The sequence below is a fragment of the Myotis daubentonii genome, chromosome 11 (assembly GCF_963259705.1).
Source record: "Myotis daubentonii chromosome 11, mMyoDau2.1, whole genome shotgun sequence".
Taxonomy (NCBI): Eukaryota; Metazoa; Chordata; class Mammalia; order Chiroptera; family Vespertilionidae; genus Myotis; species Myotis daubentonii.
Genome location: NC_081850.1, coordinates 57709219 through 57725581, shown reverse-complemented (window position 1 = coordinate 57725581; position 16363 = coordinate 57709219). Strand labels below are relative to the sequence as shown.

General features: G+C 45.7%; 2 protein-coding genes across 5 annotated transcripts; both read left to right on the top strand.

Moving 5' to 3' along the window:
* Window positions 1-76: 76 nt before the first annotated feature.
* MRPL50 (mitochondrial ribosomal protein L50) lies at window positions 77-1468 on the top strand. Its single transcript, XM_059657520.1, has 2 exons — window positions 77-230; window positions 504-1468. Exons 1-2 carry the CDS (start codon window positions 139-141, stop codon window positions 889-891), a joined length of 480 nt encoding a protein of 159 aa, XP_059513503.1. The 5' UTR covers window positions 77-138; the 3' UTR covers window positions 892-1468.
* A 4073-nt stretch (window positions 1469-5541) lies between these two features.
* Window positions 5542-14302, top strand: LOC132212209 (acyl-coenzyme A amino acid N-acyltransferase 2-like). Of its 4 annotated transcripts, none has more exons than XM_059657502.1 (6): window positions 5542-5762; window positions 8918-9316; window positions 10016-10486; window positions 10714-10916; window positions 12210-12988; window positions 13212-14302. In XM_059657502.1, the coding sequence occupies exons 3-5, from the start codon at window positions 10027-10029 to the stop codon at window positions 12849-12851; spliced, it is 1305 nt and encodes a 434-aa protein (XP_059513485.1). In that variant the 5' UTR covers window positions 5542-5762; window positions 8918-9316; window positions 10016-10026; the 3' UTR covers window positions 12852-12988; window positions 13212-14302. The 4 variants fall into 4 exon arrangements, with proteins under 4 accessions (XP_059513485.1, XP_059513486.1, XP_059513487.1 ...); XM_059657503.1 differs by having other exon boundaries at window positions 5543-5762; window positions 8918-9006; XM_059657504.1 differs by lacking the exon at window positions 8918-9316 and having other exon boundaries at window positions 5543-5762.
* The last annotated feature ends 2061 nt before the right edge of the window (window positions 14303-16363 follow it).

Genomic DNA, 16363 nt, shown 5'->3' with positions numbered 1-16363 from the left:
ACTACACTTCCCAGCAGGCCGCAGGAGACTCTTACTAGGAACGGAGACCATCTGTCACTAAGCTTACACCCGATTGGCTAGTCTTGGAGCGTCACTGCCGGCCGGGGGCGGAGCTCCGTCGCGTAGCTCTCTGCGGAGATGGCAGCGGTCTCAGTGCCCGGTGTTTGGAGAAAAGGCCTCACGTGGATCATCGCAGGCGTCCCACGTCGAGAATTTTGGTCTCGATTCAGGTAAAGCGAAAGTTTAGGTGGTGGGTCAGAGTCATGGAAAGTAAGGGAAGACACGGAGGAAGATGAAGGGACGAATGCCAAAGGGAATGCCGTGCTGTTGAGATGGGACCCTGCTCCTGCGCCTGGCTAGTGTGTGAGGGTTCCGAGTTGGGCTTCAGCGCCGGTCTCCGCGAGCCGGGGGAGGGGGGGGGGGGGGGCATCCACGTGTGGTGTTTGTCAGCTTCACTCACACCCTGAGCCAGAGATTCACGTACTAGGTTTTGATCATTGCAGAGAACAGAAAAAGCCAGTGGTGGCTGAGGCGGTAGAGGAGGTGAAGACAGAACCCGTCCTGGCGTGCCCGCCCTTACGCAGCCGAACGTACGTACCTCCTGAAGATCTCCAGAGCCGTTTGCAATCGAGAGTCCAAGACGTTTTTGGCTCATCTGCTCCTAGCAATTGGCAGGACATCTCCCTGGAAGACGGGCGCCTGAAGTTCAATTTCTTGGCACGTTTAGCTGATGACTTGGGCCACGCAGTGCCTAACTCCAGGCTCCATGAGATGTGCAGGGTCCGGGATGTTCTCGAGTTCTATAAGGTGCCTGTTCAGGATGGATCTAAATTTGATGACCTTGTGGCCAGCAATCTGCCTCCCAATATAAAAATCACGTGGGGCTACTGAGCGATTTAGAAGAGGAACTGAAATTATTGTAATCATCTCCCCGCCCCCCTCCCCCCAACAAGGAGGCCACCTATCAGACCTTTTGATACTTTGAAATACTATCAGAACTGTTCTCCAAAACCACTTGCTCTGTGGAAAAACGATTTTTTTTTCCTTCTCATAACATCATCAATTGACAATTAACAAGATGTCAAGATGTTCTTTTTTTTTTTTTCATATTTGCTGAAACTTTAAAAAATAGAATCAGGTCATGAATAATTTATGAAAACTTTCTTCTCCAGACACTAACTTGGGTTTAAAATATAAGGCTATGGCGTGTTCAGAAGTGGCTGTATTCTTCATAGGCAAGAAAATGTTTTCGTATTGTCACTGCTCTTAAATCTAGGGTAGTATTATATGAGTATATATACACAGTTGAGGAAAGAGATTAGACATGTATGATGGAAATATGAAAGTCTGTGGAGGATGTTATGGAAAGATGTTTCACTGTTTGGTTTCCTGCACAACTGCAAATAGTACAGAATGATTCTGTTCATTCTGAAGTAACCTCTATTGAAATTAAAGTAGATTTCTTGAATTGTGTTGTGTTTTTAAAGGTGAAATTTGTTTTTCTGCCTTGTCATTTCCTTGTGTAAGTATTATAAATGAAAAAAAAAAAAGAATATGTGCCAATTATAAAGTGCTGGGACTTTTTCTGTAACAAATATACCAGATTCTATAAATGGGTGTTCTCTTTAAAAGAGATAGTGTTTATTTCAAACTCTTTTTTTTTTCCTATAACTTTTCAAAAGTGCCCTTGAGTACCTATGAATATCCAGTAGGGCAGTGAGTATTTGTACACTTAGGGTACTTAATTTGTAGAAACTTCTCAAATGGTTCTGAATGACAAAATGGTTAAACGAGGATGTGATTAATCAGGAATTATTTTTTGTTCAGACTTTAGATATGGCTAGAGAATAACATATCTAAGTGGGATATGTTCCAAGACCCCCAGAGGATGCCTGAAACCATGGACAATGCCATAACATACTTTTTCCCCCTATACTGATATACATAGCCCTTTATTATTTATTCTTTTATTCCCCTTTTCCTATTGTGGCAGATTATATTTCCCAAAGACAGCTGAACAAATAGACGTGCATATACAAATGTATTTCATCCCATAAGCTTTTTTTAAACATTTTTTTTAATTTTTTAATCCACCCAAGGATATTTTTCCATTGATTTTTATAGAGAGTGGAAGGCAGAGGGAGAGATTGAGAGAAACACTAATGTGAGAGAGACATATCCATTCATTGTCTTCCACATACACACCCCCTCCCCCCTACCCCATCAGGACTGGGAGCCTGAAAACGAGATAGATGCCCTTCACTGGAATCAAACCAGGATCCTTCACTTCAAAGGCCAATGCTCTATCCACTGAGCCAAACTGGCTAGGGTCCACATGCTTTTTTGAAAACAATGTAACTAATATTTCTCCCAATATGAGGAAGGGTCTATGGGTGTGTGTGTCTGCTTGTGACCATCATCCGCATTCACGTGGCACCACCAGCCTGTCCACTTGACCACCTCCAGCTATTGACCTGGCCAGAGCCCTGCCTTACCTGACCACTTCCAGGATTCCCTGGGCCCAGCCCACCCCAGCTGTCACCTCATCACTTCTGGCAGTGGACCTGCCCCGCCCCCTCGACGACATCACCACTTCCAGCTGGTCCCTGACCCCCTCCGGGCCTTCACCTGGGCCCAGCTCACCCTTTCGGTCAGGGCGATCCACCTGGCCCCTCCCCCTGGATGACTCACCACTTCCAGCCAGCTGGTCATCGGCCCCAACCCCTTGCTGACCTGACCACTTCCGGGTGATCCCAAGGCCCTGGTTCACCCAGCCGTGGGCAAACTACGGCCTACGGGCCGGATCCGGCCTGTTTGAAATGAATAAAACTAAAAAAAAAAAAAGACCGTACCCTTTTATGTAATGATGTTTACTTTGAATTTATATTAGTTCACACAAACACGCCATCCATGCTTTTGTTCCGGCCCTCCGGTCCAGTTTAAGAACCCATTGTGGCCCTCGAGTCAAAAAGTTTGCCCACTCCTGTGACCTAACCACGTCAGGCTGGTCCCACAGGCACTCCCCTACCTTCCCAGACACCGTGCCCCCTGGGTCACCTGACCAGTGAGACACTGGCGGCGCTACCTGGCTCCTTACGCAGAGGGGTGGGGCTTCCCCATTGCTGGAAGTTGGGTTAAAGGCCTAACACCCACAGCCCACGAACACCTGCTGCTCACAGGATGCCCTCCACCCCGTGGGGAGGGTGGCAAGCCGGGGCCGCCTGCCCTCCTCTGAGGCAGCCATGGGGGTCCATGGGCCTCGGCCACCCCATCCTCCCGACCAGAGGGGCATCTCACACTGGAGTGGCCTGCGACCCGGACAGCCCTGCGTTGGAATCAGGGACAGAGCTGTGTTAGGGCCCTGAACACCCTGTCCATTCTGGGAGCCAGCTTTCTGCCTCATTCACGGGGACGCCCTTCCTTGAGGACGGGGACCTCCTTGGTGCCACCCAGAGTCTGGGACCACAGGACAGTTGGTATTTTGTGTCCTCTTGTGACTCTCCTCCGCACTTACCTGGCCCCACCAGCCTGTCCACCTGACCACCTCCGGCTGTTGAGCGGGCTCCAAGCCCTGGCTCACCTGACCACTTCCAGGTGTCCTCCTGGGCCCAGCCCACCCAGGGGGTCAGGTCACCACTTCCGGCTGTCCACCTGGCCCCTCCTCCTTGACGACGTCACCACGTCCAGCTGGTCCCTGCGCCCCACCTCCTTGCTGACCTGACCACCTCCATGCCTTCACCTGGGCACAGCTCACCCCTGCAGTCATATCAGCACTTCCGGTGTCCACCTGGCCCCTCCCCCTCGATGTCCGCAGGTCCCGCTGGTTCCTGTGCCCCACACACTTTCTGACCTGCCCACTCCCGAGGCTTCACCTGGGCCCAGGGCCCAGCCCACCCCTGTGGTCACCTCATCACTTCTGGCTGTGGACGACATCACCACTTCCAGCTGGTCCCTGGGCCCCACCTCCTTGCTGACCTGACCACCTCCGGGCCTTCACCTGGGCCCCGCCCTCCCCTGCGGTCACCACTTCCGGCGATCCACCTGGCCCCTCCCTCTGGATGACGCCACCACTTCCAGCCAGCTGGTCATCGGGCCCCAACGCCTTGCTGACCTGACCACTTCCGGGTGATCCCAAGGCCCTGGTTCACCTAACCACGTCAGGCTGGTCCCACAGGCACTCCCCTACCTTTCCAGACACCGCGCCCCCTGGGTCACCTGACCAGTGAGACACTGGCGGGGCTACCTGGCTCCTCACGCAGAGGGGTGGGGCTTCCCCATCACTGGAAGTTGGGTTAAAGGCCTAACACCCACAGCCCACGAACACCTGCTGCTCACAGGATGCCCTTCAGCCCGTGGGGAGGGCGGCCAGCCCTCCTTTAAGGCAGCCATGGGAGTCCATGGACCACGGGCCTCCCCATCCTCCCGACCAGAGGGGCATCTCACACTGGAGGGGCCTGCGACCCAGACAATCCTGTCTGTGGGCTATGTTCTCTCTATTTGAACTTTGATGGGGACTTGTAACTGCTACAAGCAATATAATGTGCCCGAGATTTATGCAATATGACCTCCAAATCTGTGATAAAAAGGGATATAGTCTCCACTTGGTTTTTTCTCAGGAGGTTTGCCCTTGGAACACAGATCAAGCTGTGAGGAAGCCCAAACTAGTCCAAGCCATAAGTCCACTTTGAGACCCCAATATAGGAGAAATGACGCCCCCAGGTGTGAGCCAGCATCAACTCCCAGACATGAAAAAATAAGCCTTCTGCTGATTTTATCCCCCTGCCTTTGATCTTCCAGTTCAGATACCAGACAGCATGGTACAGGGACAAGCAGATCCCACTGAGTCCAGTCCTAATTCCTGACCCACAGAATATATGAGCAAAATAAATTACTGTTGCACATCTCTACGTTTGTGGTGGTTTGTTACACAGCCAAAATACTCAGATCACCTGTCTCCTTTTGGGTTAATCAAATATTTGTATGTGTTTGTGTGTTTATTCTAGAAATTAAAATATGTATCTGAGGAATCTACACTTTTCAGGTCTGGCCAGAGATAGAGACACTCTGATATGAGAGTGCAACATTGAACTGGCAACCTTTTGGTGCAGTGGATGTCGCCAACCAGCTAAGAACCCCCCCCCCCCCAACCCCCCCCCCCCCAGGGCTATATACATATATTTTAAAAAACTTTAAATTTTATTTTTAAATTACACTTTGCAGTTAATATTTTGTACTAGTTTCAGGTGTACTGCATAGTGGTTATCATATACTTTAATCACATATTTTACAAAGTGTCTCCACCCACCCCACCCCAGTATTGCCAGGGAGTCTAAAACCCACACTGCTCTGAAGATGGGTATTTGGGATTCATCTTTTTAAAAGCCACCAAAAAGGCAGCTGCCTAAGAGGCCACAGGCTTAGAGGAGAAGATCCAGAAGGAACTGAAGCGAAGGAGACTAGAGCTGGGAGTTGAGAGGTGGAGCCAAGGACTGAAAACCAGAGCTGTGTGATCAAATAGGAAACTTCTACACAGCCTCTGCCCAGACCCGCCACCTACTGGGGCCTTAAAGCGAAAGTGCTGCTTGCCGTTTCTGTGGAGACAATTTGACCTTTGAACAGAAGGCTGGTGTGTTTTGAACAATATAAATTAGCGTGTTTTGAGTGAATAATACAAGTTAGAGGGCAACAGGCAAGTGTCCCGTGTGTGCAGTCGGGCTCAACACGCATTCTGCTCCAGACTGCTTCCTGCAGGGGAATTCAGGGTGAGTGTTTGGGGAAGCAGGGCTGTCAGGGTAGGGCAGAAATGGTCCCTGGGAAGGCGGCTTTCATTGTGCTGTGTGTGTTTCTCTCCTCTCAGCAGGTAGCACAGTTCCCAGAGGGCCCATGGATTCACATCCTCAGGGGGGGTTATTGATCAGAAATACTTGGCTGCAAAATTCAGGGTCCAGTTCATGTGAATCTATGGAGAGATTGTTTCTTGACTCAAGACATTGTTTTTAAGATTTTTTTGCTTGGAAGGAGGGGGTGGGGGACGTCCTCCTGATGAAGAAAGAAAGGCATTAGGCTCCTAAAGGAAATGAAATTGGTGTTTCTTGATTAGGCATGTTAACTCCTACGGGTGACCTTTGGCTCTCTCTTATTTTTTGTGTCCTGCCCCCCCCGCAGTCCACCCGTCTGTTGGTGTTTGGCCAGTTTTTAACTGCCCTTCCTCTGAGTTCTCCTGGCGGGCATAGACTTGCTCCATTTCCCCCTGGGAATGTGGGGGTCTGGAACCAGCTCAACAATGTGGCCTTAAGCTCTCAGCCCCTATCAGGTTGCATCCCTATTGCTGAGGGCTCCCTCTCCAACAACAAGGCTAATCCCGCGGGAGGCGGCTCAGTTGTGGTTTCTTGGCCTCTGTGTTGTTGCTTCCTATCCTTGGTTTCATTCAAACTTTGCAGTGTGCAGGGTTCTGCTTTCTGCTGCAAAGAAGTGGGGAAGTCTGGCAATTTTATATTGGACTTTGAGGAGTCTCCCAACTTCAGTAGTAGTGTATCAAAATTCAACTAGGTTTCTATTCTTCTTCATCCTCTCTGAGAAGTTTCACTCAATTTTTTTTTTTTTTTGCTCTCTTACCTATCATTAAAAAAAAATTTAATTCCTCAAACATTTACTGAGCAATTAATATGTGCCAGGCAGTATTTTGGAAATCAAGGAATAGAGTGCTGAACAAGGTATAATTCCTGCCCTTGAGGAATAATTTATCATCTAGAGTAGTGCTATCCAATAGACTATTCTATAATGATGAAAATAGTCTATATCTACATTGTCCAAGGCAGTAGCCACTAGTTAACTGTGCCTAATGAGCAGTTAAAATACGGTGTGGGTGAGTCATTACATTTTAAATTTTATTTTTAATGAACTGAAATTTGATTAGCTGCATGTGGCTAAAATGGAGAGATGTAGCTAATAAGGAAATAATAAACCCTGTTTAGATTCAGACAACCTGATACTTACAAGCATAGCTAAAGGTGCCAGCTCTCAGGGTCCTTGTCTCACACCCCAAAGGGCAGTTCTGAAACAAAAGGAGACCTATGATTTCCACACAGCTGGGACCTAGCCTGTGGTGAGAAGCTGCTCTGGCCTGCAGCAAAATGGTCCTAGAGCCTGCAGCTCTGCCCTGAAGGGCTGGGGGAGTGAGATGCAAAGTGCTGTGCTGTCCTGGAACAGGGGTTTCTCAAGGTAAAAATAATCTCATTTCTGTCTCTGTCCCTCTCTCCTCAGCTCCCACACTCGACCCCAAGACAGGCTTTCTGTGATTACCTGGGTATAGCTTCTGAATGTTGGGAAGTTAGCCACATACAAAGAGTCCAGGACCAGGACTAGGATGAGGCAAGAGGCTCCTGGGATCCAAACTTTCAGAATTTGAGGGGCTTGGCAATGCCAATACATTTTGCTACCTAGGTGCCCTTTTGCCTCACCTTTGTCCTGACCCTGATAGAGTGACCAGTGATCTCTGAGTTTCAATTCTAAATTGGTGGGAGGAGAACACCCCTGGCAAGTCTTGAATCACGGATCTGGACCTGATCCAATCACAATGACCCCAGGGTTGAGGTCATGTGGTATAAACGTAGGTACTGAGAGTTATTTTCTGGGCTTTTGTGGAGCAATTCTCAGATAAAGAGGAATCAGGTCTTGGGGAAGAAATCTCAACATCTTATATTATTACTAAAGCACTATTTAAGTAGAGTACTTTTATTACATTTCTGGTGTTATTATTTTCGTGCACATTATGAATCTCATAGCTCCCAAGCATGTACATGGTATGATACATGAGTATCAATAGGATCCTTAAAGTTTTAGCATGTAGTCCACTTGGGAGGATCAGAACAGAGGCGGGATGCCTGCTGGAGAGTGGGTACGGAAACAATTCAAATTAATTCAACTTGAAAATAGAATCTGTTAGAGTCAATACTTTGTATAGAAGTTTTGAGAAAGAAAAGAACAAGAAGACCTGGGAATGGATTTGTAAAATAGGGGAAATCACTGGTCCCTTCTTTACGATCTCCTTTGGGGGAGACAAAGGAAACAGTAGATATAGAGGCTTGCAGGAAGGATCAGATCAGAAAATACCCACAGAGCATCAAAATGCTACATGGGACATGGGATTTTTAAAATGATTGTCCCATCTCACTAACATGAATAAAAGACCCATGAAGTCTGAAGTGATGCCACCGTCTTCTGTTAAGAACCTTCCGGGTATTGAGGAAAAACATTTACAATTATTCAATTAACTCAAATGGTCCAAGACTTTAGGTTTACACAACATGACAAGTATGCTGGTTATTGATAGGAGATCAGGTTGGGAGGGAGTGAGGGCTTTGAAGAAAATCACTTTAAAAAAAGTGCATGCCCTAACCGGTTTGGCTCAGTGGATAGAGCGTCGGCCTGTGGACTCAAGGGTCCCAGGTTCGATTCCGGTCAAGGGCATGTACCTTGGCTGCGGGCACATCCCCAGTGGGGGGCATGCAGGAGGCAGCTGATCGATGTTTCTTGCTCATCGATGTTTCTAACTCTCTATCCCTCTCCCTTCCTCTCTGTAAAAAAATCAATAAAATATATTTTAAAAGAAAAAGTGCAGAAAGGCACTTTCCTCTTGACCATCGCCTTCCTCCAATGACTCTCTTTCCACAGTGAAGGACTGGACACCAAGAGCCCCTTTTCGGTCTCTGCCAGTTTATTTCCTCAAGGCTTTTCTATTCACAAATCTAGCCCTGAAAGTCTTGAATTCATATTCCCCCATAAAAAATTAAGGATCCCTTGGAGAATCAAACTTTTGAGGGGACACGTACTGCTACAATGTGTGAGAAGATATTATTGGGAAAACCCCCACACTGCAGACCTGTTTCAGAGTCTCATAGAATAATTTTTTTTTCAGAGCCATATTTTGGGAAGACCTCACTCTTTTCTTCTCCCTGAGGAAGTGGTAACTGTTTCTACGAGAATACTTAGAACAACGCTGACCAGGTTGGGTTGCCTTTTTTCCTTTGGTTTTCACGACTTCAGTGCCAAACTCACAGCCCACAAAATACTCTACTTTTCATGCTCCAGGTTTTCTTTTATCAATGCCTCTGATTCTAGTTCATATTTTCCCAGGTCCCTATTTTATTTTTATTTTACTCTGTATTTGTTTGTCTGTAAATAGGTTTAAATCCTTTGAAAAATGTGGATTTGAAAAAAGGAAGGAAGGAGAGGAAGAGAGAAAGAAAGAAAAAAGAAAGAAAGAAAGAAAGGAGGAAAGAAAGAAAGAAAGAAAGGAGGAAAGAAGAAAAGGAAGGTAGGAAGGTAAGAAAGGAACACCCCAAATTTTCCTCATAATTGAGCAGAGTAAGAAATGGCTGATCAAATATACATTATAGTTTCTTTACTACAAACATAGAGACAAGATAATAAAGTTTTATTTTCCCTTAAAAGGAACCAATAATAGGAACTGTGATAGAGCGGGAGGTCAGATTTACAAGGGCAGGGAGAGCTTAGAGACAGAAAGTAAACACACCACAGTATATTTTGTGTTTATGTGCCTGTAGCCCAGGTAGTCAGGAGTAAGAAAATCAGCACTGGTCGTCCTCTAAGCCCTTCCTCATGCACCTTTGGGTTCCAGTAAACACCCTGTGAAATTGGTCCCACGGATATTACCTCCACTGAGGAATTAAAGCTCAAATGTCTTAAAACCACACAACTAAGATTTAACACACTGTTATATAATGGATAAGACAGGAGACAGTGGTGCCAGACCCAGCTTGAATTTCCAGTTCTACTATTAATTATTTATGAGACTTTGACGTGTCACTTAACCTGCTTCCTCCTATTTAAATGAGAATAATGGGCACTCTCTGCAGTTTCCTCACCCTCCTCGAAATGTTCAGCAGACCTTGTACCGCCTCCAGAAATCTAACTTGGCTGGACCTCACACAAGCCTGGTCTGGACTTTTCCCTTGGAATTTTCTCCAATGCAAAGCCTCCTCTTCCACTGCAGGGCAGTCTCCAATGTCCCAGCTGACAGCCACCCCAGCCAGTGCGCTTTCTGATGAGCCCGTGCACATCCGAGCGACAGGCCTGCCTCCGTTGCAGCTGGTGACCCTCGCGGCATCTCTGAAGGATGAGAAGGGACACCTGTACCGGTCCAAAGCCTTCTACAGGGCTGACGAGGCTGGTGAGCTGGACCTGAAGCAGGCTCCTGCAGTTGGAGGCGACTATGTGGGGGTCCATCCCATGGGCCTCTTCTGGTCGATGAAGCCTGACAGGCCTTTTGGGAGGCTGCTTAAGAGGGATGTGAACAGCCCCTTTTTGGTCACTCTGGACTTATACGACTCAGTTTGCTCCCAAGATTCAGCCACGGCTCAGCCCCGGGCCAGCCAGGTGGTGCAGCGCTGGTTCAGCAGCCCCGGGACGCAGCGGGTGCCCATCCGAGAAGGCCGCGTGCGGGGAGCCCTTTTTCTCCCTCCAGGTGAGACTGGTCTTGGTGGTGGAGGAAACAGTGTTGATGGACATAAAGACAAAATCAAAGGGCATCAAAGTATTGGAGGACTAGTATGTCCCATGATCTATTAAAACGAACTTGCCCTTGTGTGTTTGTGTGTGAAGGTGGAATTCATTTTGCTCCGCCTGTGCTCTCTGCTTGACCCTCTTCTCCCTCTTTCTAATCTCATTCTCTCCTCTCTTTGCTGTTCTCAGGGGAAGGCCCTTTCCCAGGAATCTTGGATTTGTTTGGGGGCATAGGGGGTCTAATTGAATTCCGAGCCAGCCTGCTGGCTGCCCATGGCTTTGCAGTCCTGGCATTAGCATACTTTGCCTATGAAGACCTGCCCAAGCTACTGAAGGAGGTGGACCTGGAATATTTTGAGGAAGCTGCCAACTTGCTACTAGCTCATCCCAAGGTATTTAAAAATTTTTTCATTTTACCTTGTTACCTTATAGCAAAAGACAAATTAAAAAAATCTCCGATGTCTGTTCTGATCATGTTAGCAGTCTGTTTAAACCTGGTCATAGTACAACAGTTTACAGTTAAAATGGGAATGCTATTATCTACCTTGTAGGATTGATGCTCATATCTGCCTTAGGGAACTGTGGGATTGATTGGAGATCAGCTTAGTGCTTACTAAGTACCCAGTGAAGAAAAAGACAAGAAAAAAAGGGTGGATATATTATGATTATTTTCAATGGGCAGAAGCCAAGACTTCTTGCCTTTTAAGTGCTTGCTTTGCCCTAACCAGTTTGGCTCAGTGGATAGAGCGTTTGCCTGCGGACTGAAAGGTCTCAGGTTCCATTCCAGTCAAGGGCATGTACCTTGGTTGTGGGCACATCCCCTGTAGGAGGTGTGCAGGAGGCAGCTGATCACTGTTTCTCTCTATCCCTCTCTCTTCCTCTCCGTAAAAATATCATAAAATATATATTTTTTAAAAAGTGCTTGATTTTTATTTACAATGGGCTCTTCAATGTTTTATCAGGTGATTGTCATGACAGAAGGGTGTTGGGAATACAATTGTGAGCAAAATAACTTACCAGGTGGCTATGTCTTTGCTGTAGTCTACCCAGAATGCTGGTCCTTTCCTCCCTTGTCTCTCAGACCCTTTCCTCCCCTCTGCCTCCTCAGCCTACAATAGAAGGAAGAACCCACTCCTCTGACCTACTGCTTTTCCTCTTGGACTGGTGCTGAAATTCACCTGTCGGTAGAATTCAAGTCTTTTCTCATTAGGATTAGCCTTTGGGTTTATGGATGTCAAAACCTCTGTAGCTGTAAAATGCTACTTAAATAGGAACGACACTGACATATTATTTGAAAGAACCCAGGAAACCTCTTTTCCTAGCTGGAGAGAAGAATTTGATTCTTCAGAAAGCTCACCTGCCTCTGCTTTTAGGATGTAGATTGTTGCTGGTGCATTAGATCCTTCGGGCTTTTACAGAACTCTGCCTTTGATAAAGAGTGTTTATTTCTATTGTTTCCCTTGAGCCTTAATAACAATCCTGCAAGGTACGTAATACTATCATCCCCGAAAGACAATAGGCTTAGAGAGGGGAGGTGGGTAGTGTTCACAGTTGCAAAAGCTGGTGACCCAGAGTGCCAGGACTCCCTCCTCACTTGTTCTAATGTCCGTCATACTAGCTAGTGGCCTGTGGCCCGGCTTCTCAGTGGATGGCCTGCCATGGGTTCCCTTCATTTTGTGTTTCAGATCCGAGGGCCAGGCATCGGAGTGCTTTCCGTGAGCAAAGGTGCAGAGATCGGGCTGGCCATGGCCTGCTTCCTGAAGCAGGTGGTCGCCACAGTCTGCATCAATGGGCCTACTGCCCTCTATGACTTTCCGTTCAGGTACAGGGGTCTGGTTATGTCACCCATTCCCTCGTTTCTGGAGCGTATGCAGGTGCACGTCTCAGGGGCTGTGAGCCTCCTCCACTACAGGGGGGACCCCAGGGAGAAGCTGAATCAGCGGAGTGTGTTTCCTATTGAAAATGCCCAGGGTCAGATCCTCTTCATTATAGGAGAGGATGACCAATCGGTCAATAGCAAAGAATATGCTAAGCAGGCCCTGGAGCAGCTGAAGAGCCATGGGAGAAGCAATGGAAGGATGCTGCTGTACCCAGGGGCAGGCCACCTTCTAGAGCCGCCCTATGCACCCCTGTGCTACGCATCCCGTATTTACCCCGTTTCTGCTCCCCTTAATAACCCCATTGCCGGTTCCTATAATTACTCCTTTTCTCAACCCCTGCTCTGGGGAGGAGACCCCGCTGCGCATGCTGCAGCCCAGGAGCATGCCTGGGGAGAGATCCAGAAATTCTTCAGGCAACACCTCACTCAAACCAGAAGCCAACTCTGAGCAAGCGCTGAGGCTGAGATGGAGGAGGATAAGGCAGGGATGTGGTGAGGAGAGGGGCCCTTCTGATTTCTCTATATTCACAATCATCTTGAATGAACTGCAAGAAAACAGGACGAAATCAAAGGACTAGGGCAGGGGTGGGCAAACTTTTTGACTCGAGGGCCACAATGGGTTCTTAAACTGGACCGGAGGGCTGGAACAAAAGCATGGATGGAGTGTTTGTGTGAACTAATATAAATTCAAAGTAAACATCATTACATAAAAGGGTACGGTCTTTTTATTTTTTTATTTTTATTCATTTCAATCAGGCCGGATCCGGCCCGCGGGCCATAGTTTGCCCACGGCTGGACTAGGGCATAGGTGCCTCTGAAGCATTTATGACAAATTTGTATGTACTTTGAATTTTTGTAAATTAAATATTAGTGTATATGCACCAGGAAATGTTGCTATTTCAATGCAAACTGAATCTTTTGTACCCCTGTTAGGGATGTCTTCAGTCCGGGTATTGCCACCACCTGAACTCTCCTATCAAAGTTAGCATCTCTAAAAATGGTCAATTTGATGTTATGTGCTTCATGATGAGATGTAAGTTAGAATGCCCAGAACTACCTCTAACAACACTGTTGAATTTGAACTTAAACAAGCCTTTAGATCAAGTGTCTTATTAATGTGGTGGCTAGAGAACAAATTAAATGGCACTTACAAAAAGACAGTCAAACAAATCCAGATTGTGGGTCATTCCATGACGTGGTCTCATTATTTTTTTAAAATATATTTTATTGATTTTTTACAGAGAGGAAGGGAGGGGGATAGAGAGTTAGAAACATCGATGAGAGAGAAACATCGATCAGCTGCCTTCTGCACACACCCAACTGGGGATGTGCCCACAACCAAGGTACATGCCTTTGACTGGAATTGAACTTGGGACCTTTCAGATCGCAGGCCGACCCTCTATTCACTGAGCCAAACCGGTTAGGGCGACGTGGTCTCTTTACAAGTTGATTACCAACTGACCTGGTTTCTTCACAACTTCGTTGCATGAAAAATTTGCAATGGAGGGATCAGACTGTCATCTGAACTCTTCATATAGAATTTGATGTTAACAATTATTTTCCCTCAGTGCTCTGGTCTTTTTATTTTGGCAAGTGTAATGCTTGCTATAGATTTCCAGTTGATACTTTACTTTTTCTTTTTTTTTAGAATAGGATGCTTCTTTTTATTCCCAAAATATATTTCTTATTACAATTTCAATCAGGAATGGGATTGAATTTAATCAAGTGCCTTTGTTGTTTATTTATATGCTATCTCCTTTTCCTCTTAGTTTGACTCACCAAATACTTGTCTATTCTAATGATCTTTTCTAAGAATAGCTTTTGGTTTGGTTATCAGTCAAATCTGGTTCATCAATTTCTATTTCTTTAAAATAAATGCATCCCCAATGAGAAGTCTGATTATTACGCCTTTGTGGGTTTTTTCCTTCTTTCTTTGAAAGCTTTTTACAATTTTCTGTTTGTTCTTAGTGTTCTTTGAGTCCATCAAAATGTGGCCAGGAGTGAGTCTATTATTTCTGTTTTATTTTGCTTGATAGTCTATGGGCCAAAAATTATCCCATGTTCATGCCTAAAACAATCACAGGCATGGGAAATGAGACCACCATAACATCTTAGACAATCAAGATTTACTACCCATGGGTATGGAGAGAGCCAAGCATCCATTGAAGAACATGTCCATTTGGTGGACAGTGAACAAAAATGAGATCCATTACTAACAAGGGCTATTGAATTGCCCAACAGCATGGTTTGCCCCACCTGCTTTTCCTTAATAATCTTCATAACAAATGAAAGCTGTGGGGAGTGTTCTTCTGGTGAAACCACATTTCAAGTGTTTTCTGTAACCTATGGACAAAGATTACTCCTGAACTGTCTTGTCCAGACATTTTGATTCTCCAAGCTATTCCCTCCTTCCATGTATCCTTTGCCTGCCTGCAGAAGTCCCTTTGGTTTAAATTCATATGTGGAAGACTTGTTATTTTCCTATTTAAGTACATATGTGAGTCCCAGTGATTTTTACCCTATCAGATTCCCTTTCTATGGTGGTTAGACAAAAGACAACAGTTTATGTGCCTCTTAATACACAAGTAATTCTAGACCTGTCAGCCCTAAACAGTCTCTGGATTTTCTTTATCTCTGAGGCTTGCCACTCTATTGTTTCATTGTCATGTTTTAAGCATGACTGGGTATTTTTCTCTCATTCTTCGTATGTGCTCTTCACAGACTTCTGTTGCTTCAGGTAGAAAGTGTTATTGGTTTTGAAATCTGTGCTGCATATATTTCTTGGTAGCCTAACCTTCCTCCTTTCTAGTAGTATCTAATTGGGTTCCTGTGCTTGGAGAATTCTAGACTTAACTCCAGCCCACACAGGTGAGTGTTAATTGGTGTGGACCAATCATATTGGTCTTTTCTCTTCATCCAGTGATTAGTGTAGGCTTGGACATGTGACATCATTCTGGCCAATGAGATGTCAGAGACATCTGAAGATAATGGAGATTGAGAGAGACATTTGGGAATTTGGGGTGAAGTTTTCCTTGTCTTAGAAAACAAAGATATGGGAGGTTTTCCCTTTGGATGTTGTTCTGTCTTAAGACTGAGGATATATTGGGGCCATGAGAGCAGCCAGACCAAGGACAAAACCAATACACAAGCTCTGAGCCAAATGAGTTGCAGGGAATGGAACTAGGGCTCTAATTATGTTGTTTTCATAGCTGTTTAACCTTTGGATTTTTTGTTATTGGATTCAATAAATTTCCTTATTTGTTTAAGCTACGGACTGTGGGCTTGTCTCTTATTTGTACTGAAGACTATCAGGATCGTGGACACTCTCCCTTGACCTGGACTGAGGCAGTATAGTAGGATAAATTGCACAGCTGAAATTTTAAAAAGAAAATTGAGTGAGAGGAATTAAAAATCAGTAACCATTTTGAATTTATTTATTAGACTTTTAAAATTTTGTAAGCTCACATAATATATATAACCTGAGGATTATGTATTGTAGTGAGAGGTGACTGTGTTACATTTTCTTTGTGATGATGGGATAGTGAGAAGTGAAATCTATGGTGAGTAGAGTCACCTTCTGAGTGGAGATGAGCTGACAATAAGCCACCTATTTTACAGAAATGCAGACACAAAAATGCTTATTGAGTGTTTACTGCATACTAAAAACTCTGCTAAGGCTTTTCACGAGTTACCTGATTTAATTCTCACATTAACTTTATGGTGTACCTTCCCCATTCAATGCTCTCACTTCAACAGTGAGCACCTGGTGAGGCTGGGCGTTCAACCTGCACTGTAATCCAGCCAGTCACAAGATAAGATTCTGGGTTTGATTTTTAGCAATCTCAGCCCTGTGGCTAGAGGAGATAAGGATATTCTTCAGAGCACACATAGAGGCTTTCAGATCATTTATGGGCACATAAGCTTGGAATTAAAATGCCCGAGTTCATCCTTTTCTTCTTC